The following is a 27,309-nucleotide window of genomic DNA, read 5'->3' on the forward strand; positions in this document are numbered from 1 at the left end:
TCATCACAAATGTGGAGGCAAAGTGGCCTGGCTCGGTGCACGATTCACAAATCTTTCGCGCCTCATCAATTTCCGGACAATTGGCACAAGGTAGTCTCAATGTAAAGGCCTATCGTAAATGTAATTTCAATGTACAGATTTACTTAAATTTGTCAGCAAAAATTTGTCAGATTATTTATTTGTACTCTACCCAGGCGAAGTCTCAAGGGTTTTGCTGGGAGACAAGGGATATGCCTGCCAGCCTTATCTCTTGACCCCCTATCAGGAATCGCAGCGCAAGTACAATCTTTCCCACGCACGCACAAGGGCGTGTATTGAGATGGCGTTTGGCTCATCAAAATTAGGTTCTACTGCCTACAACACCTCCGAGTGACTCCACAAAGGGCATGCAACATCATAATTGCATGTGTTGTGCTCCATAACATCGCCTGCCTGAGGAGAGAGAGACCACCAAGGGTGGTTGTAGAGGAGGATTGGAACATTGAACCAATATTTGAAGACAACAAAACGGGCAGGGCAATAAGGGATGTATATGCAAATAATTATTTTGGTTAGCATAAGGTTGCTGTATATGTTTTGTTGATTTTGAAACGTCCCCTCTTTCCTTTAGTGTAGCCTATAGTTGGCCCACCCGTTGGTGGTAATTTAAGTTCTTAATGCCCAATTCCCTAATGGAAATTTGTTAGAAAGATTGTCATAAGTCACAATTTGTAGAATATTTTTATGTTTTACTTTGAAGATGCCTGTTGGGGGAGAAGGCACACAGTTAGTTAAAACCAGATCAAGTTTAGTTTGAGGCATCCTCTGTGACATTGCTTGTAAAAAAGGCTATACAAATACATTTTGATTTGAGGTGCAGTTTTATGGGCGTTTGTGAAGCCCTCTGTGACATTGCTTGTAAAAAGGGCTATACAAATATTGTACTCGCCGTGAAATATATTATTGTTGCTTGCTTTGGTTTTTCCACAGGTACACTCTTGAACTTTAGAGGTTCTTGCTGTTTAATTGTAACTTGTCTAACTACATGCTCTTATTGTTATTCCCTTTGGGACTTATTTGGTTTTCACAATGTATGCATCATGTTTGGCTACCCGCAATGTTTGGGGCTATCTCGTTGTTATGATCAGTGACCTATGCACTTGACCTATTGTAAAACTCTTTCTTGGAAGTCGCTTTGGATAAAAGCGTCTGCTAAATTCATAAATGTAAATACATTTAGATTTGAGGCGCAGTTCTATGGGCATTTGTGAAGCCCTCTGTGACATTGCTTGCAAAAAAGTCAACAAATAAAATGTGATTTGATAAGTGTGGGTGCGCTTTTATTTTGTATTTATTTGTTTATTTTTCAGGGACAATGCAGCGCACATTATTACATACATAGATAATGTTGTAGATGTGTTGCATAAAAGGTTTTTAGCCAATAGGCTAATTTGCAACCCCAGTCCCTGGTCAGACCTTTCTAAAAAGTTAGGCAAATACAATTTACTGCATAATGTGAGTTACACAATCATGCAGCAGATGCAATGTATTGGTATATCAACATTTCACAGATTCATGACCACATTACACACAACAGCACATCACGTAACACAATACATTACAACAGGGACATAACAACACAATACATTACAACAGAGACACACTGTGTGCTCCTGCCTTTATGGACCTGACTTAGTGGCTACATGTTACATTTACATTTAGTCATTTAGCAGACGCTCTTATCCAGAGCGACTTACAGTAAGTACAGGGACATTCCCCCCGAGGCAAGTAGGGTGAAGTGCCTTGCCCAAGGACACAACATCATTTTGCACAGCCAGGAATCGAACTGGCAACCTTCTGATTACTAGTCCGCTTCCCTAACCGCTCAGCCATCTGACTCCACTTAAGATCAAAGTGGGCATTTGCCCGGTATGCCAGATGGGCATTTTTGGGCCGAATCGCCGATATAATCTATAGTTTTTTTTTTGTTTTGGTCGGGCCGGCCCATAAAGAACTGACAGCGGCCCATTGGTAAAAAATGTTTTTGTCGAGCCGGCCCATAGAGAACTGACAGCGGTCCATTGGTTAATTTTCTTTATTGGCACTGGCCTGACCCAATCAAATCCAGGAACCCCCTTCCCCTGATTCATAATATCGCCGCCCTGAGACATGAGCTGTTGGCTAATGCGTATGCTGGTTTAGCATCGTTAAAGTTTAGCATCGCTAAAATGGAGAAACAACAACCAGTTAAGGGAGAAAAATATAAAAAATCTTCAGGCAAATGCCACAAAATGTGCAAAAAATTCTAACATGTTTGGGGGGGGGGGGCTTTAGCTGCTTCAACATCAGCATTACCTGTAGAGGAAGGAGGAGAGGTAGCTGGTTCAGAGAGGCAGAAACAATATACTGACAGGGTCAGGGAAGAAGCCGAGGAGGAGAGTGACCATGACAGGGCCATGGGAGTGAGTGAGGAAAAGATGGAAGAAAGAGTAGCCTAGTTGACGACGTGGTAAGGAGTGGGCAAATTAACAGGGACTCAGGAAGGGAGGGAGGCTGTGTGTGTGTTTCTGTATTGTATTTAGCAGACACTTTTGTCAAAAGCAACAAAATATGAATCTTACAATAATTAAACTGAACAGTAAACAGTTTTAAAAGTTGCTAAGCCAATATTAAGCAAAATAGTAATAATAACAATACAATATCAAATATCAATATGTATATATTTTTTATACCATAAATATACAAATCATAATAAGAATTAATTAATTATTTAAATGTAAGATCAACAGATAAGTGTTACGGTATTTGCAGGAATGAGGAGGCAAGTGCAGATTCGATGGTTCTTTTAATAACTCTCCTGGGATTTGCAACAACGGAGGCCTGATGAAGAAAGTGTTTGTCCGTCTCCTCATAAACGGAGTGACTAAGTTCAGTTGAGTTCTGGATTTTAATACGTATTTATCAATCTGCAGATTGGGAGAGAAAACCAGTCTTCTGACCATAAATGACAACACAACAGCAAGCTTAGGTCTCAACCAGGTCTCTCTCCGCTCCGAAAGCCGGAGGACCATCTTTTATAGGGCACAAGAATGTAAACATAGATTGTGACAGTCAGGCAGGAATGACGTTACAACAGTCTCAGAGAAAAAGATTCACTGCTCCCAACACATAACAACTCTCACACTAGAGAGTTCATAGTTGGAGCTCTCCTTGTAGTCATGACAAGGACCGTTTAGCCAGTACTTTCTCCTGACGCCGAACATCCATTAACCTGACACATAGACACAATATACTGTTATTAATAGCAAGCTTACATGATAAACCTACTAACTAGTATCCAATGACTAGTTCTATTGATTAGTGATTAATGTAAGCACACAGGAAATCCCAATTTCTTCTACAGGCCCATACTCCGAACAATAATCAAAACCTCTGACACGAGATAGGTCAGGACAGTGTAACGCATAATAACCGACAACCAAGTAAAACAAAAACCCAGGTTATATACTCTACTAACGATAATCAGAAACAGGTGAACAAACAGAAACACAGGTGTGCTCAATGGTGCGTAACACACTGGACAGCGCCGCCCTTAGTACTCTGGTGAATCCGAGCGTTGACTTGGAGCCGCGGGTCCAGACGTAACAGTAAGTCTTGAGACCCTTCTGAAAGGATCCCAAACTATCACATGAACGCAGAACACTAGGCAACTCATATTATAGAATGCACGCATATTTTAAGGACTGTATGCAGGGAATGTGTCTGACCAGTCACGGTGGGCGTGGGCCGCCTGGGACAAAAATGCTAGGGCCGGTTTTTGGCCCAGTCCAGCCCTGGGACTATGCATAATAATTTAGTCATAGAAAGGGAAGCCTACATAATAGGCTACTGGGGTTTTTGTGGGCCCCCCCTGGGCTGTGGGCCCCTAGAATTGTCATCACCGTTCACCCCTAAACGACGGCCCTGCTGAGCACACAGCCCTGGTGGGTGCCTGTATTGGTGATCAGCAGAGGTGTCAAAAGTATTCACATTCATTACTCAAGTAGAAGTATAGATACTAGGGTTTAAAAATACTTCTGTAGAAGTATCAATTCAAGCTTTTTACTCAAGTAAAAGTATAAAAGTACTGGTTTCAAAACTACTTAAAGTATAAAAGTAAAAGTAGTAAGGGGAAAAAATGCCATTAAGGACAAAAGCGTAGGCACAGGGGTCTATAATGCACGACCCCACCTCCCCCAAAAAAACATTTTTCCAAAGGGCCAAACAGGCTGCACCTGTTTATGCCCATTGAAAATGAACGCATTTTAGTACAATGCAAATACATTAACCCTTGAGTTATCTTCGGGTCATTCTGACCCATCAGTCATTGTGACCCACCGTCGTATTGCGACAAATTTACCGCATACAAAAACAAAGTGAAGCATTTTCTTTTAACCGTTGGGCTGTCTCAGACCCCCGCATTGCAAAGGTTAAAAGAAAAATATATATATTTGTTTTTGTATTGGGTAAAATTGGGTAAACACAATGATGGTTCGTTATGAACCTTGTGCGCAGAGCTTGCAGCGCATTCGAAAGGAGTTGTTTTTGCATCCAAACATGTCGAAAAATTCTTCCAGGTACGGCCAGGGATGTAGAAGGGTTGGCTAATCTTCCTAGCTACCAACCTCCTCACTTGTGCTTGGTTCGGACATTTTGCTCGAGTTCTCTTGAGTCTCTGCCACGGACATCTTCGTAGGCTACATACGTCTGCTATTTCCTTGCTGGAGTTTGATGTGATTTTGTGTCATGTGCAGGTGATGGATCACGTATAAACCAATAGGGTGTCGGAATGGTATATGTTTATACTTCTCATCCAACCACAATCAAATTCACTCTATCCGGATGGCGCGTTTTTTCTGGATAGTTTTTTTTGTGTGTGTTTTTTTGAACGATGACAAGCCGGAATGAAAACAAGCCAAACTGAAATTGGAGTAACGAGGCTATTTTAAAAATGTAAGGAGGAGAAAGTACAGATAACTGCGTGATCAGTGTGGTTGAGGTGCGGTCACCAATTCTCATCACCTGTGGCCTCCCCGTCAGGAAGTGGAAGATCCACTTGCATAGGGAGGTGCTTACAGTGCGTTTGCACTGCAGCGACGCAAATCGCTTGCCATCGCTCGCCTTCCCACAGTTCACCACGCGCGGGGGCGTATCAAACAGATTAATATAGAATTGTAGTTCTCTAAAGTCACTGTTGTAGTTGTCATGGCTAAGTGTGCAGACTTGGGTTTACGTACTCGTAACATCGATCAAAATACAACTTGTATGCAAAATACAAAACTGTTTAATAGACATACACGTTGACATGTGTAAAAACGTTTTATTATATTACTCAAAGTCTCTGCTAATCTGTCGATACGACCAGGGAGTTCCAGACGGGCTACTACTGTAACTAGCTAGTTACCAGAACAAAGTTACGTAACTAATGTGACGAGAGACTGAATTTGAAAGTACAAAAAACCCACCAGGAGCACCGACAACGTCGGCAAACCTGCGCCTGGCCTTATTCTTTTTATTAATGTCTTTGTACAAATACAGAGACGTATCGTACAGGACTGGATATGCAGCCACACAGGCGATTAGTTTCTCCTCCATCTTAAAAACTGAAAGCTAGAAATGTTTACCATGGTTGCTACGTTACGAGAAACTGCGATTGGCCAATGCTAGCGAAAATCGCTCCTCATTTGCATAAAGTTGAGAAAATCTCAACTCGATCGCATTGCGTCGCTACCCACAATGCACCACGCAAGCGATTCGCCTCGCTCCATTGAAAATGAATAGAAAACATGTTGTCGCTCGCATCGCGTCGCTGCAGTGTAAACGCACCGTTAGTCCCAGATCCACAAGCTTGGAGACCAGTCTGGAGGGGATGATGGTGTTGAATGCTGAGCTGTAGTCAATGAACAGCATCCTTACATACGTATTCCCTTTGAGTTTTTCCTTGTCTTCCTTGAGGGTTTAGGTTGGTTGAGGGGCAGTTCTATGGGCGTATGTGAAGCCCTCTGTGACATTGCTTGTAAAAAGGGCTATACAAATACATTTTGATTTTACCAGGAGACTGTATCGGAGGCTGCAAGATAACTTCAGAGAATTTTGTTTAGTTTACATTTAGTCATTTTTTTAGCAGTCATTTAGCAGACGCTCTTATCCAGAGCGACTTACAGTAAGTACAGGGACATTCCCCTGAGGCAAGCAGGGTGAAGTGCCTTGCCCAAGGACACAACGTCAGTTGGCATGACCGGGAATCGAACTGGCGACCTTCGGATTACTAGCCCGATTCCCTCACCGCTCAGCCACCTGACTCCCTAGTCCTTAGTTAATGAAGTAATGCGATTAACAAAGGCATTTTCAATTAACCCTCACGCTCTCCTCATTGTCTATGCAGCCTGAACTTATCGTTCGTGCTGTCTCCGGGTCATTGTGACCCACAGCGTTGTCTATTACGCCACCTTCGCACTGTGTCAGGGGTCGTTGTGATCCACAGCGTGGGAATAAAAGGTTTCACTTTATTTATTTTTGTATTATGAAAAGTTGTCAGAAGACCGCTGTGGGTCACAAGGAAACGGAGACAGTGCGGGGTCTCGTAATAGACAACACAATTAGACGTTGCCGTGTCTAACAAAAAGGCAGAGACAGCGCAATAAATAAGTATCTCCCTGGTGGTCTAGTGGCAAGGCTGTGGGGCTTTCAAATCCGCAGACCGGATTTGCTTCTCGGTCAGGGCAAATGTGATTTATTTTTTATTTCGACAGATAATGTTTCACATTTTTGTATTACGAAAGGTTGTCAGCACGAAAGTGGCGTAACAGACTAGGTATGGTGAGTCACAGCGCAGACTAGGATACAGCGCGAGAGTGTACTAATAGGCTAGGCAGACAAGGCTAGAAATAAAAGGTTTCACTTTATTTATTTTTTATTATGAAAAAGTTGTCACAACGTCAGTTTGACTCACCACGACCCCGAAACGGCACGAGAGTGGCGTCATAGACTAGGCAGACAACGCAAGGAATAAAATCAAATGTTTCACTTTATTTTTGTATCATGAAAAGTTGTCACACCATGCATGACACCGTGCTTCACAACGACCCGCAGACAGCACTAGGGATAGACCTCCAGCCCGCCGTCCTGATACATAATCTATACATCCCATGCGTGTGGTCGTCCAGGGTCAACGGGAACCTCTCCTTGGCCGAAGCCCAGCTCGGTGGGGCATTTGGGGCAGTATACATGCCAACAGGATTTTCAGACAGGCCTCTTACACCCGCAACAAATGGTGAACGTTTTACGGTCCTTCTTCATCCGGGGATCTCAGCTAGGATTGAGGCCTGCCTCACAGACATCTCCGCCTGGATGACCGAGCACCACCTCCAGCTGAACCTCGCCAAAACAGAACTTCTCATCATCCCAGCTAAACCCTCCATCTCCCACGATCTCTCAATCACCCTGGGATCTGCGACGGTGACCCCTTCATCCTCTGCCAGGAACCTTGGGGTTACCATGGACGACGAGCTCTCCCTCACGGCCCACATTGCTGTAGATGCCGGTCGTGTAGATTCACCCTCTACAACATCCGGAAGATCAGGAGATACCTGTCTGAGCACTCCACCCAGCTGCTAGTCCAAGCACTCGTCCTCTCCAAGTTGGACTATTGCAACTCTCTGCTCGCTGGTCTCCCAGCATGTGCAACCCGCCCTCTTCAGAGGATTCAGAACGCGGCGGCCCGCCTGGTCTACAATCTACCCAGACGCTCCCATGTTACCCCGCTCCTCATCTCTCTCCACTGGCTACCTATCATGGCCCGTATCAGATTCAAGACCCTGGTATTGACCTTCCGAGCAGTGAACGGGACTGCACCCGTCTACATCAAGTCTCTCCTGCAGCCTTACACCCCCACCCGCCACCTACGGTCTTCTTCAGACAACCGCCTGGTGGTCCCACCGCTCAAGACCGCCCGGTCCCAACACAAGCTCTTCTCCTGTCTGGCCCCCCAGTGGTGGAATCAACTCCCCACCTCCATCAGAGACACTGACTGTCTCTCCACCTTCAAGAAAAGGCTCAAGACGCACTTGTTCCGGGAGTACAACGGTACTTAGGAACGGTTCGCTTGACCCGATGTTAGTTTCCTCAAGGATCACAATGACTCTTGCTTAGAGACTTGTTGCTCTTGTGGTTAGTGGTAACTGATTTAAATTTTTGGTTCTCGCTGTGATATATTGTTTTATTACTGTTGCTTGCTTTTTTCCACAGGTACACTTGCACTTATAGCTGTTCATGTTGTTTGGTTGTGACTTGTTTAACTACATGCTCTTATGGTTCTTCCCTTTGGCACTTACTTTGGTTGTTCACAATGTGTGCTTCATGTTTTGGCTACTCGCGATGTTTTTTTGGCTATCTTGTTGTTATGATCAGTGACCTATGCACTTTGTAAAGCTCTCTCTTGGAAGTCGCTTTGGATAAAAGCGTCTGCTAAATGAATAAATGTAAATGTAAATGTCTTCACCGGACAGACTTGACATTCTCTTACTGGCAGGGACTGGCGAGGTCGGTCCTGCCGATGAGGAGGCGGCGGCTGCTGCTGCTGCGCCATCCTCTCCGGGTTGCCGTTGAGGAGGTGGATCGCGACAGCTGGCAATCCGTAGATCTTTCACAACCGCGGCAGCAGCTCCCGTGCAGGGCAGACATCGTCTTCTTTCGATCAGCGGAGTCACGAGGGCCCTTCCGAGCTGCTCGAGGAAAAACCTCCTCTTGTTGCGCTTACGCGGCATCCAGTTGGGGTTGACCTCTCTCCATATCACAAAGGCGTTGTAGGAGGAGACGTCAACGATGTTGCTGAAGATGACGAGGGGCCAGCGGGCCGCCTTCCTTTTACAGCTGTAGGCCGTGATGACCTTATCCAGATTGTCGACACCTCCTTTGTTGAGGTTGTAGTCTAGGACGATGGTCGGTTTGCCGTCGTTTCTGTCACTGATTTCAGCATCTGTGTGGCGTGTGCTCATGAGTAAACCGTTCTTATTTTTCTTCGCGAGGTAGGAAACCAGAGTGGTGGTGGGAGTGAAGGCGAACTGCGACGAGAGCACCCGTCGCGTCTTCGTCGTCAGCAGCTTGGACGGGAGCTCGGTCCTGTTCTTTCGCACGGTGCCAACCATGGTCATGTTTCTCGTCGCCATGAGCTCTCGTCCGAGTTCGTAAGAGGTGAAGAAATTGTCACACTTGATATTGCAATCCTTCAGGCCCTCTGTCACGTCGAGCACGACGCGCATCCCCTGGTTCTTCTCCGGGACTCCGTCCATCGGCTTCCCGGTGTAGACTTCCATCTTCCAAGCGTAGCTTGATTTTGCATCGCACGCGACCCACGACTTGATGCCGTATTTCGCCGGTTTGCTTGGCATGTACTGCTTGAAAGGACACCATCCTCTGAACGCGAGCAGTTGTTCATCCACGGTCACTTCGGGTCCTGGGTCGTAGAGGCGTGGTAATCTCTCTACCCACATATCCCAGCGCGTCTCGCCGCTCGTGTCCCACAGTCGTCCAATCGTATCGACGTCGAATAGGTGTAGAAGAGTTTCAGCTGCATGGTAGCGCGGAAAATCGCTCTGCCGCTTTGCGCGTCCCATAGACTGGCAGCCGCTTCGCCTCGGGACTTGTACACCCCTGCCAGGATTAGCAGCCCTATGTAAGTCAGTGGCGTCCATGGCTTTCCACTCCTCTCTGCGTTTCAGATAACCTTCCCGATTTGTCACGTCCAAGATTACTCTTTCGATTTGTGGTGTGACAAAGAGTAAGAACGCGGAGACAATGTCGTGAGCGTGGGAAACGGCGTAAGCTGTGGGTCCTCCGATACGCAATCGAACACCATTCCATTTTGCCATTTTTCGACACGAAAGTATCTCTGTCGATTTGAGGGGCTTGGTCGGCGGCGGCGTCATCGTCGTGGTTGACCGTGTCGTACTCTTGCCCGTCTTCCTCTTCTGACACATGCTCCGCGTACTCTTGCCCGTCTTCTTCTTCTTCCTCTTCCTCCTCTTCTGCCACATTCTCTGCACACTCTTCCCCGTCTTCTTCTGACACATCCTCGGCCTCCTCTTCACACTCACTTTGCTCGATATTGGCAAATATCTGCTGTAGAACTTGCAGCGCACTGAAATCCCCGAGCCATAGCTGCGTGACCCTAGACGACAACTGTCCTGACCCCCACGGGATGGGGAGGGAATCAGATGGCTGAGTGGTTAGGGAATCGGGATAGTAATCAGAAGGTTGCTAGTTCAATTCCCGGCTATGCCAACCAAATTATGTTGTGTCCTTGGGCAAGGCACTTCACCCTACTTGCTTCGGCGGGAATGTCCCTGTACTTACTGTAAGTCGCTCTGGATAAGAGCGTCTGCTAAATGACTAAATGTAAATGTGTGTTAGTAGCACTTGCCTACAGCTTACGTGATTACATGGACAAATGATTCTAAGAACGCCTCCCTAATTCGACCGCCAAATAGCCAACCAACTCCCCACATCCATCAGAGACAATGACTGTCTCCCCACCTTCAAGAAAAGGCTCAAGACGCACTTGTTCTGGGAGTACAACGGTACTTAGGAATGGTTTGCTGGACCCCATGTTAGTTTCCTCAAGGATCGCAATGACTCTTGCTTAGAGCCTTGCTGCTCTTGTTGGTTAGTGGTAACTGTTTTAACCCTCGTGCTGCCTTCGGGTCACATGACCCAAAGGTTCATAACGAACCATCATTGTGTTTACCCAATTTTACCCAATACAAAAACAAATAAAAATAATTTTCTTTTAACCTTCGCAATGTGGGGGTCTGAGACAGCCCAACGGTTAAAGAAAATGCTTCACTTTGTTTTTGTATGCGGTAAAGTTGTCGCAATACGACGGTGGGTCACAATGACTGATGGGTCAGAATGACCCGAAGATAACACAAGGGTTAAATTGTTTTTATTAAGTAATATTGCCATCGAAAAATAGCAAGGATATCTGGGTAATATTGTTGTCAAAGATTCTATAGCCCGCCCACCCACACATGTTGCGATTGTTTCCCATCCTGTTGTGTTGTGTTGCATTGCGTTGCGTGTTGAGTAAGCGATAAGTAGGCTACCAGGGGCGTAGCCAGGACATTATTTCTGGGGGAGCCAGCTCTGGCCAGTCTTTTATTTGGGGTGGCACTTGATTGTCAAAAACTACTATTTTCAAACTCACACACCGCATCACTCAGAGCAGCAGTTTTCTAACGGTATCCAGTGGTTAGCTGCTAGTCTCCATTGAAGCGCTGTCAGAATGCAGGTATGTTGGTTTGTGTCTTGCGCTGTTGATGGGGGCGTGGCCCAACATGTTGCGAATATGGGGCTTGTAGCATAAGTGACAAATCCCAATACAAGACGACTTTATAAAAAAAATACTAATGCATTTATTTCAGCTTTATACCGTTTCTGTCCAGGAAGGTTTAAAAAAATAAATAAAATAAATAAAAGCCCCCCCCCCCAACCTTTTTGTGAGGTTGGGGGGGGCCGGCAGGGTGGCCAATGGTCAGAGAATAGCCACCACGTAGCCACCACGTGGCTACGCCCCTGTAGGCTACCCCATGCCCTTCAAACACAAAAGTGGCTGCAGGAAGCGGCACGAACGCAAAGAGCAGGATGAAAGGGTGGCAAAAAATAGTGCTGCTGCCAACGAATAATGCACTTAATAATATGGTTCCTGCAGTGCCACGGCGGGCCGGACCAAATGATTTTGCGGGCCGTTCTCCACCCCTGGCCTATAGGCTAAGGCAGCAGCCAGGTTAGATATTGTAAACTATGTGCAGGATGTAGTCAGAAAATAGCTAAAGCTATTTCATTAAAACATATTGTAGCAACCCTTAATGTGTATTGTACATCATAAGTACATTTCCCTGCACCTCGCTAAGCTCAACACTCAATAATTTTGCCTGCCGATAGGTCGGTAAGGGGCCCGTTGGTGAGATCTGCACTCGGGCCCGCCAAGTCATTGTTACGCCGCTTGGGCTATCTTGTTGTTATCAGTGACCAGATGCACTTTGTAAAGCTCTCTCTTGGAAGTCGCTTTGGATAAAAGCGTCTGCTAAATGAATAAATGTTAAATGTAAATAATCAACCATGTCACCAGAGCGCTTGGGTTGAATTCGTTTTCAACAAACAACATACTACGTTGCTCTGATTGGTTGTAGGTCTATCCAATTGAGCGAAGAGGCATTTTTTTCCCGGGTTCGGTTGAAACACGCCCCATACTCACAGCCCAACGGAGCAGTATCAGACTCATATTCTGACTAGAATTATGAGTATGACAACGTCAGGCTATGCACTATCTATAGTTCAAGTAATTTGTATTTGTGTGTTTCACTGACATCTTAAGCACCTACTGCATCACGGGTACTATGCACTATTAAAATAAATTGTTAAAACTCAAATATTAGATTTTACTGGGGCACTGCAGATTTATACTGGGGTACGTGATAGTTAGCCTACTGATTTAGTTTTAGCCTATAGTTTTCTTAAAGAGTGCTCTTGTTTATTTTCGTTATTTTATTTGTACATGCGTTTTGCTCCCATATTCGGAAATATTATCATGGTTACGTTGAACAAAAACATAAATTAGTCGCATGACCTTTGTTTTGAAATTCTTGAGAATAAGAACCGGAAATAAATTCCATTTAGAGCAACAACAACCTGGACCTCACATCTGTTCGAACTTTGTGACACAACCCTGAAACATGGCACCGACAGGTGAGCGTTGTAATTGAAGTAATGTAACAGAATGCTAGTAAATAATTAATAGTTTAGTGGAAAACTAGCTCTCCGTTAAAAGTGTCGTTAGCTTGCTACTAGCTGTAATTTTCCATGTTTTACGCTACATGCAAGCTAGTCTACAGTAGCTGCCCGCTAAAACAACCGCAGTGACGCTAGGCTATTTACTTTGACTACTAGCAGCAGCTAGCTTGTCGAGGTAGAGCTAGCTAACGGTAGTTCATTAGACCAGATCGAAATGTAATGTCAGCAATTGAGTCCATGTTAGACAGCTTGCTAACATTTAGCAAATTAATTAGTGTTTCCGTTTTCTATTGTCGTCGCCAGCTAACGTTACTAGTAACATTAGAGCTAGCTAGTTAATAGTAGTAATTACTGTAATCTCATCCATCCAATTTAGCCGGTACTGTATTGCCGAATTCTATTCAAATGGCTGCCTAAATTCTGGTAATTCTGAGAATTAACTACTTTAAAATCCCTGTTAGCCACTATTATTGTAATTTATGAAGGAAGGTAGACTAGTACTTCATTCCCAAAGGAGAATTGCGGATTTTACGTAGTTGATCAAACTCGCACGTTATCAAAAACGGCATGTAGCACACTGCTTCTATTGTGCCACACTGGACTTGATTACAATGTTATTACCTAGTTAGAAGTCGTTTACCAGGGTCCATTTACCGTTTACATAAGCATTTCATGTATTTTCATGAAACTGATTTTTAAATTTCTACCAGAGTTTTAGTCACTAATCCAAAATGTAGGATATCTTACATCCAAATTGAAATGCAGAAATGGTTTGTATGTTGATCTTCCTGCATAATATAGCCTCTGCATGTTGTTCCAATACTGGAGGAAGTGAGTGAAGGTACTTTTAAACTGTAGACAAATACAACAAGGGACCTAAATAAGGAGAATATTGAATATATCTTGTAATGCGGGACTCGGTGCTATCCACGTTTTCCTAAAACAGTTTATGCAGATCATTTCTACATGGATCGTGGTTGTCTTGGAAAGTAAACCAAGTAAAAGTATTGCAATTCTTTCATGAAATTTGACAGGAAAAATAGTATTTGGTAGTCCGGCACAAGTATGTGCCAACAACCGTCTACGGTGGGACCTGACCCCAGATCAGATCCACCAGCTCTCTGATGACCTGATTTCCAAGACCAAGATGGTTTATGATTCGGTTGGGTCTTTGGAATTGACCTCCGTGATGTATGAGAACACACTGAAAGCCCTTGCTGATGTAGAGGTGGAGTACACAGGTGAGTGGTAATTCAGCATACTACTATTTGATTGTCGAGCCCCTAATCCTAATTTTCAGCTCTCCCATTATTGTATTGTAGTCATCAAGGGGCATGCATTATCAGTTTTTTTTTATGTTATTGGTGAAAACCAAACACTTTAATCCAGTGCATTTGCATCTTTTCATACATTATTTCTAACAATTTAGTAAGAGCTAAGTGTTAATAAGAGTTAGTCCTAAGTAAAAAAAAAAAAAAAATGGTTAGAAGTCATCCTTCTACTATTCACTTTGATAAGAACTGGGACACCTTTCACAACAACACTCAGGAGATGTTGTAACCTTCATTCATTTGATCCATCTGATTCAATTTCAACAAATCCAAATACTGACTGGAGGTATTAAACAACAATGGTTGCAAAACGTCTGCGTTGGCAGGAAAGAGGTATGCAGTTGTATAGACAAATCAGCACTTTTTACATAAAGGCTAGCTAAACCATCTGACAACCTACTGTTCATTGGCTTTGTTTTGAATCCAGTAAATAGACAGAGTTGTATGTTAGCTCTTGCATGGTTGTAGCCTTTTATCAACAGAATAGTAACAGACTCATTTAAATGACACAAAATACAATTCCTTGTACCTCTACAAACTAAGTGTGGACCAGTGTAGTTTTTACCACAGTTTTTCACAGAATTAGTCACCCATAATAATAGATGCATCTCAGTTGAAGTGATCTAAGTAGTAATGCATGTGATGTTTACCTCTAGTCCAGAGAAATATGCTGGATTTCCCTCAGCATGTGTCCTCCTGCAAGGAAGTGCGCACAGCCAGCACTGAGGCTGACAAGAAGTTGTCGGAGTTTGATGTAGAGATGAGCATGAGAGAGGATGTCTACAAGAGGATTGTAGCCCTGGAGGTGAGAGTCGTGGAATCTGTCCCAAATGCCCCTTCCCCAGATCTGAGAAAATGACAGCTGCATGCCAGTTACAGGGTGTGAAACTATTTACAAAGACTGCATTTTGTAACATTGATTAATACATAAATTTTTGCAGAGAAGCTGCAATCCAAAAATCCTATTCCAACATTCTATTAGGCTTTATTGTGCCACTTTCTCAATTTCATGCACACACGCAGACAGTCTTAAGCATATCTAACCAAATCAGAATACAGTTTTAATAGCCAAGTAGTTTAAACGACAAGGAATTTACTTTGCAATACACCTGCGAGGATGAGCAACTGGAACCGTGAAAGGACATCAATTACTCGCAAAGTCATGACAACCAAATAAACAACAGCGCAAGTACAGCAACGCACTTTCTGCTTGCTCAGTCAGGCAGTGACAAACAGGGCTGAGGATAGTATAGGATACTACTTACTAAAGTAGCACTACTACTAGTAGCTAAGGAACTCCGGCTGCTCATTTTAAATTGTTTGTGCTTTATGAATGGTTCTTGTACAACCCCAATTACCAAAAAGTTGGGACGTTGTGTAAAATAAAATAAAAAACAGAATACAATGATTTGCAAATCTCATAAACCCATATGTTATTCACTATAGAACATAGAAAACATATCAAATGTTTAAACTGATGAAATGTACAATTTTAAGGAAAAAATACAGTAATTTAGAATTTGATGGCAGAAACAGGTCTCAAAGTTGGGACAAGCCCATGGTACCACTGTGTAGTTGTCCCTCTTCTTTTAACAACAGTCTGTATATGTCTGGGTACTGAGGAGACCAGTTGCTGGAGTTGTGGGAGAGGAATGTTGTCCCTTTTGTGTCTGATACAGGATTCTTGCTGCCAATGGTCCTGGGTCTTTGTCATATTTTCAGTTACATGTTCCACCTAATGTTTTTAACTGGTGAAAGGTCTGGACTGCAGGCAGGCCAGTTCAGCACCCGGACTCTTCTATTACGAAGCCATGCAGTTGTGACAGATGCAGGGATTGGGTTAACATTGTCTTCCTGAAATATGCAAGGCCTTCCCTGAAAAAGATGTTGCCTGGATGCAAGCAAATGTTGCTCTAAAACCTGTATATACCTTTCAGTATTAAGGGTGCCTTTCCAGTTGTGCAAGTTGCCCATTCTACAAACACTAATGCACCCCCATACCATCAGAAATGCAGGCTTTTGAACTGAGCGCTGATAACAAGCTGGATGGTCCCTCTCCTCTTTAGTCCAGAGGACGCAGCGTCCATGCATTCCAAAAATAATTTCAAATTTCAATTTGTCTGACCACAGAACAGTTTTCCCACTTGTTTCGGGATCATGTTCACATATGGCTTCTTCTTTGCATGATAGAGCTTTAACCTGCATTTGTGGATGGCACGGCAAACTGTGTTCACAGTTAATGAGTTCTGGAGGTGTTTCTGAGCCCATGCAATGATTTACATTAGAGAGTTATGCCTGTTTTTTATGCAGTGCCGGAAGATCACAGGCATGCAGAATAAATGTTCTCCCTTGTCCCTTATATAGAGATTTCTCCAAATTCTCAGATTTTTTATTTCTTTATGCACTGTATATGGTGACATATTCAAAGTCTTCACAATTTGACGTTGAGGAACATCATTCTGAAATGGTTCCACAATATGTAGATGCAGGTTTTCTCAGATTGGTGAACCTCTGCCCATCTTTACTTCTGAGAGATGCTGCCTCTCTAAGATACTCTTTACATACCCAATCATGTTATCGACCTGTTGGCAATTAACCTAGTTATTACCAAATGTTCCTCCAGCTGTTTTTTTGTTAGTAACACTTACTTTTTCCAGCCTTTTACTGTTTATTTTTCATTGTCCCAACTTTTTTTAGACGTGTTGCGACCATAAAATTTTATTTTTTCCATAAAATGGTACATTTACTAAGTTATTTTTTTTTTGATGTTTTCAATGATCTATTGTGAATGACATGAGTTTCTGAGATTTTCAAATCATTGCATTCTGTTTATATTTACATTTTGCACAGCGTCCCAACGTTTTTGGAATTGAGATTGTAGTTAATGTGCCCCAATTATTGTTTAAATACAACTTCAACTTTGAAAAGCCGTGCATTTTGTATCCTTTGTCCTTATTGATTTATCGATTATTGATTGTTAACGTGTTCAACTAGGAAAATGCAAGAAATGTGCAGCCCTAATTTCTACTCATGAAATGTCAACATCGGACTCACAAATTAATTCAGAATTTCCCCCTCCCTGTCTGAATGAATGCAAGTTGACCAAAGAACCGCCAGGTGGCACATGGGAGAGTTTAAAATATTTAGATATTGCAATAGGACTGGGGAGTATATTACTATATTGCTTTGTTGAAGACTCAATTGTGATTGGTTTATCTTGCCATTCAATGGTCTGTTATTTTGGAATAGTAGACTGCTGCTATGAATAACATACCTTTGCTATGGACACAGTTCTGATCCTAGATTTTGGAAACCCCCGGCAAGAAGCAAACAGAATGATTGAGGTAGAAACATTAACATCAACATTCCCAAGGAAGTCCAATTCAGCTCCTTATCAATAGAAATGTTCAGTTTAATGTAATTTAGCTGAGAAGGCTACAGGGTTTATTTCTGCATTTCCAACCATATCATTTTTAGCAGAAGCAATAAAATAATTTCTAAATCGATATTTTCTGTTTTAAATTATTGATTTCACTAGTAAGTACCTGTGTGTGGATAATGCACAGTGAATCGTGAATCATTGCAACATGAAGTTGTTCAATCCCCAGAACAAGCACTTAACATACTGTTAGAAAAGCATTGCAGGTGACTACCTCATAAAGCTAGTTGAGAAAGCCGTTATCCAGGAAAAGGATAGCTACACTCAATAATCACAAATGTAAAATATATTTATATTAGTTTGACCCTTACTATAAAGAATCCATGTAATGTCCATGTTTAGATCTCTTCATTGTCACTATACAAAGTAGAACATTTTAAAAATAAAGATGCCCTAAAATGAGTAGGTATCTCAAATTTGAACTGGCACTGTAGTTTATTAAATTGTTTTAAAGAGCGCATGTACAAAATTAATTTGATCAAATTTGATTATTGTAGGTCTACAAACTTTAGGCAATTACTAAACTTTTCAGGGTGTGCAAGGATGGCATTAAAAGGGGCCACTGAAGCACCTCAGAATTCCTTTTTTTCCTGGGAATATAGGCAAGCGTTTGAACAGTCTCTCAGTTTAATATATAAGAACTTTTACTGATATTTAGGAAAACCTTTAGTGGTAAGACAAAATGTTTTGTGAAGATGGCCCTTGTGCTATAATCGTCCACGTGTGTGTGTGTGTGTGTTTGTGGGGTACAGAGTTTGGAAAGAAATATTAAACCGAGAGAAAGGGCGGGGTTGACCTTGTTGTTAGAACTATGTCAACAAGCTTACTAACTTTGACCCAAGTGATTTCATCAACGATGGTATCATGTTGCCATATTCAAATAATATTTTCATGTTGCCTTTTAAGGGATGTGTATAAATGACGTTTATTTAAGTGTATTTATGGCAAAAAAAATATAATCCTGCCCTATGTTAAAGTGTGCTAACTCAGAACTTTATAATGTATATCGGGTGTTCTCATAAACACTTTCTCCATTTTCAGAAGCTTGATGTGGACTCCCTGAACCCTGAATCTAAGAGGTATATGGAGAGACTTATCAAACTTGGCAAAAGGAATGGTCTCCATCTGCCCAAGGAGACACAAAATGTAAATATACACATTTTCTGTCTGGCAATGGCAAGAGTAGTTCACATCCAATGTTCTAACCCTTTCAAAACGTAAATTCATAAACTTATTTTGATTCTTTGTAACAGATGATCAAGAATATCAAGAAAAAACTGAGCAACCTATGTATTGACTTCAACAAGCATCTAAATGAGGACACCACTAGCTTGGCTTTCACCAGAGAAGAGTTAGGTGAGTGTAAAAGCCAAACTTTCCTGAGGTGGGTTATGAAAGTGTCTTAGTTGATTTCTTTACCTTGTAGGCAACAGTCAACTTTAACAGAAAACTTTATTGTAAAGAATAACATAATTAATAATTTGATCCACGATCATATGTTTTCATCCAAATTGTGTCATTTGGTGCAGTGTTGAAAACAGTTGCAGCAAATGGAATGGAAATTGAGTGTTTTTCTTTTTTGGATTCATCCCCTTCAAGTGCCGCAGTGCATATGACAGTTCTAGGAAAAGTTAAGCAGTAGATCATTTACAGACATTCTCTGCTTAATTTCAGTATTATTTTATATAGAGTATATAACTTGGTTTCTTATATACTAGTATAATAATTGGACCAATAAGCTGTTCCTATTGGTCTAGAAGACGTTCTCAAAAGTTAATAAATCCGTTTATATACCTCCTGAAAGTTCGCAGAGGTAAATAATCGTTTTTACGGACCTAGCAACAAGCGGTTGCCTTGGAGATGTAGCCATTGACCTTAACAATGTGGCATCTGCTCAGCAACAAAGTAGCCTAGATTGCAAAAAAAACAAAACTAAAACAACCAAATGGTTTTTGCACAGGTCCGCAAACGCCCCGCAATCGCTTCCCGTTTTAAAGAAGTATCTGAAGCAGACAGAAGACGAATTGATGTTGTTGATATGTTGCCTTGGAGATGTAGTGACGTCACCAGTGCAAGTGCAGCTGATTGCTCTGACAACATGGCGTCTGCTCCAGATTCGACGTGTTTGATTTGGGATCAGTTTGGGAGTCAGTTGGCTGAGCGGTGAGGGAGTCGGGCTAGTAATCCGAAGGTTGCCAGTTCGATTCCCGGTCATGCAAACTGACGTTGTGTCCTTGGGCAAGGCACTTCACCCTACTTGCCTCGGGGGAATGTCCCTGTACTTACTGTAAGTCGCTCTGGATAAGAGCGTCTGCTAAATGACTAAATGTAAATGTAAATCTTCCCACGTATTGTTGTAGTATATAAGAAACCAAATGTTTACTCCTCGACAGGTCAGCAAACGCTTTGTCGCCTCGATTTGTTTGTAAACTTCGACCTGCGGTCTCGGTTAACAAACGTTTTAACAAATCTCGGTTTACAAAGGCGTTTGCAGACCTGTCGAGGAGTAGCTAAACATTTGCAGTTTACGTAATCTTCAAAATGGTATGATTTATTTTAATTTTTTATTGTTACATCACAGGGCTCCAGACTAACTTGTTGCCTTGGTTGCACTGGGCCCCTTTCGTCGTAAGGGTTGAAGCTAAGTTAATCAATTGTCCCTTTAGCCCGTTAACATTAGCAAGCTGATTGAGAACAGCAAATATCGGTTCGTCAACGGCTAATCTGCATCCAAATCATGTGGTTAATTTCAATCAGGCTAAACTGGGGAAATTGCACGTGCACGTCCTACTTCAAAAGGCAGGAAAGGTCGATCACCAAAACCGTGATTTTCTAACGGTATGATGGCGGAAAAGACGAAAGAGAGAGCGGTGATATTCTCGCCATCCGAGCAAACTAATATAATGAGTCTCTACGAAGACAATAAGCATATTATGGCTAAGTCAAAAACCGCCATTAGTGATGTGTCGTTCATGAACGATTCGTTCATTTTGAACGAATCCTTACAAGGACTCGGGAGTAACGAGTCCTCTCAAAGAGTGATTCGTTCATTTTCTCGTGGCCGTGCATCGGGACTGTTGCATAGGCTCGTCCAAGTAAACAGAAATGATTCGTTCATTTCCCGACTCGGTCTTCGGGTACGAGTCTTTGGATCATTTTTCACGTGACCTGCATAGGCTCTGTAGTGGTAGCTAGAGGAACCGCTAGAGGGAACGATTCGTTCATTTCCCGACTCGGTCTTTCTACGTTTTTTTCACGTGACCCGCATTGTATTTTTTAGTAAAGGAAACTGTTTCCTCATTCCCTGTCGTGTGGCCGCTGTTTTAGTAAGACGTGAATGATATTCGCTCAAGTAATCATACTGACTGGTTTTGTTATTTTCACTTTACATTTACACTTACAGTTTAGTGCAGTGTAATTGTTTGCCGTGATAATTAAATGCTAGTGTGATAATAAATGACCAAATCATACAAACTGTCATGATACATCATTTTAGATCTTGCTAGCGAAAATAGACACTTATGAGGATATATGTACTGAAAGCGCTTATATCATGTACTATGTATGTGTATGCATGTAGGCCTATGTGTAAATCCCTCTTTCATTGACTTTTTCATTGACTGGGACATGGCAGGGAATATGATGAATTGATTCATCAGCTGGTTAAGCGCCAAGTACACTTTTCTTACAGCAATGCATGCTGCGGCTTTGCCAATGTTTTCTGCATCGCCTATACTGTATAAAAATGTACCTGACGCAAAAAACCTCAAGGCTATGCAGAGAGTCTGAAGCACAGTTAAAGTTTCAAGTAGCTTTATTGTCAATTTCTTCACATGTCAAGACATAAAAAGGAATCGATATGACGTTTCCCACTCTCACGCTTTTATCATGCTGTTTTAAAATTTTATTTCCATCCCTGCGCTCCATATACATTCATATATTTACATTTAGTCATTTAGGAGACGCTCTTATCCAGAGCGACTTACAGTAAGTACTGGGACATTCCCCCGAGGCAAGTAGGGTGAAGTGCCTTGACCAAGGACACAACGTCATTTTGACACGGCCGGGAATCGAACCAGCGACCTTCTGATTACAAGCCCGACTCCCTCACCACTCAGCCACCTGACTCCACATATATATTATGTAAATGATCTTAAACAAGAATAAGGTGTAGGTAAATATATTTTTTATTGGAAGCACAATCATACTGTATATAAAAAAAATATATATTTTAAGTGCTTCACTGAGCTGCCAAACTAAAACATTTTAAGCAAAATAAAACATTTCAAAATAGAAAGTGCTACTGTTTAAAAGCGCTTCCCTGAACTGAGACCTAACATTTCATGGCTCAAAGTCTTATAGCGGGTCCCACCTTGCTGTCGCATGCCCTTCAGATGGCCAACACCTGTAATTTGGCCTTCTTGCCCTTTAGCCTTGGCTAAATCATCTTGCCACACTCTCCCTAGCATCATAATTCTAGCTCCATGGGTTAGCTCCATGGCCCTGCTCCGTAACTCAGGGGTCCACAATTCATTTTTACAAGGGGCCACATGAGAAACCTGAACTGTGTTGGAGGGCCGCATCAACGATAACTTGAACTTAATTCTGCTCACTATTCATTTTCTCCAATTGTAAAAAGCAGTAAAATATATTTTGATTAGCTGCTACTGGTTATCAGAAGAATAAGGATATTCTGTAAATATTTATATAAATATTTTAGATGTTGGTGTAGGTCAAATAGGAAAAGACTATAGAAGTAATAAACAGTAAAAACAACAACAGTGTTTCATTAGGATTCCTCCTAAAGGCCGAATTATACTTCTCCGACTCCGTTACGGACAGACGCACGCACGGAGTCGGACGGATTGGTTGAATTTATAGTACTCCGAAGGCTGTGGGTCCTGAAAACAATTCACTGCCAGAAGAGCAGTTGGCGCTGCACTGCGATGCTAACTAGGTTATCGAAAAGTTATAGCAAATTTACAAATTGTCCGTTTCATCAATAAAATAAGCACATTTTCAGCAACTACACTGCCCATTTCTCGTCACATTTTAATTCAGATGCTGATTTACATGTACTGTTTAGCTGAAATATGAATTGTAAAAACTTACAACAATGGCGGTCAAAGGATTTTGTTAACTTGTTGGTCACGGCAACCCCGCCCCTGACGCAAGCGGTTCTTAATACGGACCAATCACGGCCAAGGGGTATCCGTAAAATGACGGACGGACGGATAGTCAGGAAAATCAGGAGGTGCACGTAGAGCTCTCCGAGGGGCTCGGAGAGGGCACGGAGAGGGCGTTCCCTGTCTCCATCTCTGTAAAAACGCAGAAGTATAAATCGGCCTTTAGACATCTAGTCTTTATATATATCTATGGTTCGGCCCACCAGAGGAGGTTGGAGGCTAGCTGTCCTATGGATGAACCATAGTTCTATCACAGAGAATGCTGTTGAGTTACCGTAGACCTTCAGTTCAATACTGTGTATTTTTTATACATTTTCCGGTGACATATTAATATATTTAATATAGTTTCACCATTTTCTTTTCTTCCAAATTTCACTGAGGAGGACGATGATGAGCCTCCCCTGATGAGCCTCTACTGCACTTTTCCTTTATGTTAAGGTCCCATGACATGCTGTTTTTGGATGCTTTTATATAGGCCTTAGTGGTCCCATAATACTGTATCTGAAGTCTCTTTCCCGAAATTAAGCCTTGGTGCATAATTACAGCCACTACGAGCAGTCCCACAATGAGCTTTCCTCAAGACGCGCTGTTTCTGTGTCTGTAGCTTTAAATGCTAATGAGGAGGAGAGGGGCGGTCGACTAAAAGTCTGAGCATTTTAGTCTTATTTTAGTCAGACTTATCCATGACCGTTTTAGTTGACGAAAACTGATGACATTTTAGTCTAGTTTAAGTCAATGAAAATTGTATTTTAGTCTCTTTTTAATCAAAACAGAAGTAGTCTAAGCAGTAGTCTCGGGAGGCATGTTAATGCCAAAACCATTTGTTTAAATGTATGTCTAGAATAAGGTATTCTAGGTACTAGAAAGGGAGTCAGGTGGCTGAGTGGTTAGGGAATCGGGCTAGTAATCTGAAGGTTGCCAGTTTGATTCCCGGCCGTGCCAAATGATGTTGTGTCCTTGGGCAAGGCACTTCACCCTACTTGCCTCGGGGGAATGTCCCTGTATTTACTGTAAGTCGCTCTGGATAAGAGCGTCTGCTAAATGACTAAATGTAAATGTATTCAAAGTCATGTTGTTGATGCCAAATTCAGTTCAGTGTGATTGCTATGTGAATGACAAAACTAGCTACAGTATTTGGCCAACAAGGGATACTTAGTAGGCTACACATGCAGTCAGTCAGGTAGGAACTAAGAACCCACTTTACACCCTCATAAGTACACACACTAGTCACACATGTTAACCCACTTTACACTTTCTCACAAACACACACACGCTAGTCACACACGTTTGTCTCACTCAGTCGTTTTCAGCGCCAGTGGCTAACGTATAAAGCTAACGTTAAAATGAGACACATTAACCACAGCCTCATGAGTTGGCTAATAATAATAACGCGACTAAACGAGACGAAATAACATAACATTTTGTCTCGTTTTTATTCGTCAACAATATTGCATTATACATTTAATTATAGTCATCGTCACATGACCAGCATTTACGTTGCGTCTCGTCTCATCTCGTTTTCATCACATTATAAATAGGGGATGGGGATCGTAATCTTTTCATCGATATCGATACCATTTTCGAGACTGCTTAACGATCCGATACCACTATCGATTACTTTTCTGGGGTGAGCTTGAGCTAACCACCATTTAAATGAATGAATTTGGCAAATGTTAAACATATAGCAGCACCCACACAACCAACACCACACTTTATGTAAACATGATTACTGAACAACATTTATAACAATAACTTAAGTAAAACAGATGTCAAATAGAACAAGGGGAATGTGTTGCTCTCAGGAGGACGCTGGATAAAAGGAGCACATATTGGCACAATGGATCCTGGCTCTGGCTAAATCTACAATTGTCCACTACAGATGTACTACCACAACCTGGATGAGTAACTAGTATAAATGACTGTGATTGGTTGGTTGACAAAAAGTGACATTGACAAGCCATCATTGTTCAAGACTATGAAAAGTTTAACACGTTTCAACAAAAGGCACCTGATATAGCTAAATGACCAGCTAACCAAACCCAAACTTTCCTTATCTCATCCCTATTTTGTTCTATCTCTGTTATTGTTTAACAAGATGTTTAAAGCAGCCCACAGAGCCATGCTCCCGGTGACTATGTTTTGAATGATCAGCAGCGGGGCGGGGGAGGCTAGTCTTTACTACTTAAATAAAATAAAAAAAATCCTGTTTGCGCACGCATCAAATTTTAGGGGCATATGCGAGTGAAAAAGTTGCACTGTAGAGCCCTGGCTCTTATTATTGAGGCTTATTATTGTCAACGATGGATACTTGCTATGAAGTTGTGGTGCGCTGACTGCGCTCACCATGCATACCTTGGGTGGAGGAGGAGGATTGTCCGGCAGCTGGAGTTGGCACCCTTGCTTCTCGAAGACAGTCGAATGCATTTTACTTTTAGCTGATGCACAACATTGAGGAGTAGTGTTCCCCCACCCCCCCCTTACAATAAATTATCTTCGAACGTATGTTACATGTCGCTTTGTCCTTATCTTTGGTTTTATTAAAATGTAGCCAAGCCTTTGACCGCTTAGTACGTTCAGCCATCGTAGCTAGCAACAAAATGAGAAATGAAGTAGGGCGTGAGCCAATTCAATTCTTCTTCTTTTAGTTTAAAGGCGGTTGGCAGGCCATTCAATTGAATTTAGTAATTTTATTAGACAATCGATGCATGTTTGTGCACCAGTGATTTAATTTAAGTGACATGACTTATCTCTCGAGACATAAGTTACATTATATTAGCCTACCTAGTCTCGATAGCGGTATCGATAAGCTCGGACCTTATTGATCTTCGGGTTTTGAGAAATTTGGAACCGGGTCCTTACAGAACCGGTTATCGATCCCCATCCCTAGTTATAAAGGTTTGTTGACGACGATATTTAGTCGTAATTTTTGTTGACGAAAGCAACACTACTTAGGACTTTCCGTTTTTGTGTCTGTAGCTTTAAATGCTATGAGGAGGAGAGAGGTGGGGCTAACTGCCATGCTTTGGTCATTTGCAAGCCATGATGTCTCTCGAGGAAAAAACAATATCGGCTTGCACAGTCATAGCTCATTTTCTCATTGGTGGGCCAAATTCTCTGGGCTGGCAAAGCAGAGAAATGGGAGGTAACCTTTCCCCTTATGACAACGTAAGTGGAAAATTCCAGATCGGACCATTTGAGCTTTTCTCAAAGGCGGAGAAGAATACCCAGGGCTTGGTTTACACTTATCAAAATGTATAGCCGCTGGGGGACCAAAGGCAGGCTAGGAGAACTTGTATTAATGTTAAATAACCTCATAAAGTGACATTTACATGCTATGGGACCTTTAAAGCTTGGATAGGTAATGTTTGAGTTAGGTAATCCACAGACTAAATAGAATAAATAAGGTAATCTCGGGCATTGCATTGTGCACAGGATTAATTGTTATTACTTTGACCTGGTTAATCGTGATTACATCTTTCAGGCTGTTTGGAAGTAGGGATGCAGCAATTAACTGGTTTTACTATTAACCTCTATTTAGAACGTCTCGGTTTTGCAACCCTAAAGACTCAGCTACATTGTGTTTCTGTTCTCACCCTCAAAAAAGAGACATTATGGTACATATATTTTCTATGAACAACCATTGCACAGAGGGAAATTAAAGTTGCCAGAGTTTGCAAACAGTTTTGGAGAATTCAGATCCCGTTTCCCCTTTAGCGCGCTTGTGCAAAATCATGATGTTTTCTTCTGTTGCTAGCTTGAGCTGATAGTATGTGATTTAACATTGCATGTGTTAGTTTATAGTTTATTGTCTACTTACCATCAGCATAAGGTACATTTATAGTTGTTTGTTAGTTAATTTCCAAATACAGGTTTCAAAGTAATGTATTGTTTTCAGAGATTTTATTGCTCAATTGTTAGTTAGATGTACATACTAATTCTATATTTTGTCCCTGTGTAACAGCTAATGTATCCCAATTACAACAGAAAAAGCCTAGTTCTTAAGGAGCATTCTCTTGTTTGGACGGTCGTTTATATATTAGTTTATTGTTATTAATATTATTATTATTGAGTGTCATTTTTTTGTTTGTTGCAGACACAAACAGTATATTGCACTGTACGATAAGTAGCCTGCGTTATTATTTTAGGCTAGTCATCTCAGTTAAGCACTAGGGATGGGGATTTGACATGATTTCACTATTCGAATAGTATCTGAAATTATTTTCGAATATCCGGATAATCTATTTTTATTAATGCGGTTCTGTTATCTAGGCTAGTTAGCCTGACATGAAGCAAAGCATACAGTAAACACATGAACCACAACACATTCTGTCAATAATTGTGACTGTTAAACTAGATTAAATAAGGGTTAAATAAAGAAAACAAATGAAATATAAATTTATTGACGAAAAGACAATGAACTTGAGAAAACGCTGCGTCTTCAGACGTAGGCTCTTAAACTTGGTGGAATAACGCTTAGCCTATTATTATGTGAAATAAAAAGTAAAAAATACATTGGACGAAATTAAACACATTGGGTAGGCTATCC

At 41.9% G+C, this 27,309-nt stretch overlaps 1 protein-coding gene across 1 annotated transcript in view; it reads left to right on the top strand.

The window, feature by feature from the left end:
- Positions 1-12,688: 12,688 nt before the first annotated feature.
- Positions 12,689-27,309, top strand: part of thop1 (thimet oligopeptidase 1) — a 74,377-nt gene continuing 59,756 nt past the window's right edge. The window contains exons 1-5 of the mRNA XM_067230674.1: positions 12,689-12,762; positions 13,842-14,048; positions 14,795-14,943; positions 18,619-18,723; positions 18,831-18,933. Of these exons, the coding sequence (XP_067086775.1) occupies positions 12,750-12,762; positions 13,842-14,048; positions 14,795-14,943; positions 18,619-18,723; positions 18,831-18,933 (577 nt within the window). The 5' untranslated portion in view covers positions 12,689-12,749. The remainder of the gene's footprint in view (positions 12,763-13,841; positions 14,049-14,794; positions 14,944-18,618; positions 18,724-18,830; positions 18,934-27,309) is intronic.

The sequence above is a fragment of the Osmerus mordax genome, chromosome 27, assembly GCF_038355195.1.
Source record: "Osmerus mordax isolate fOsmMor3 chromosome 27, fOsmMor3.pri, whole genome shotgun sequence".
Classification (NCBI taxonomy): domain Eukaryota; kingdom Metazoa; phylum Chordata; class Actinopteri; order Osmeriformes; family Osmeridae; genus Osmerus; species Osmerus mordax.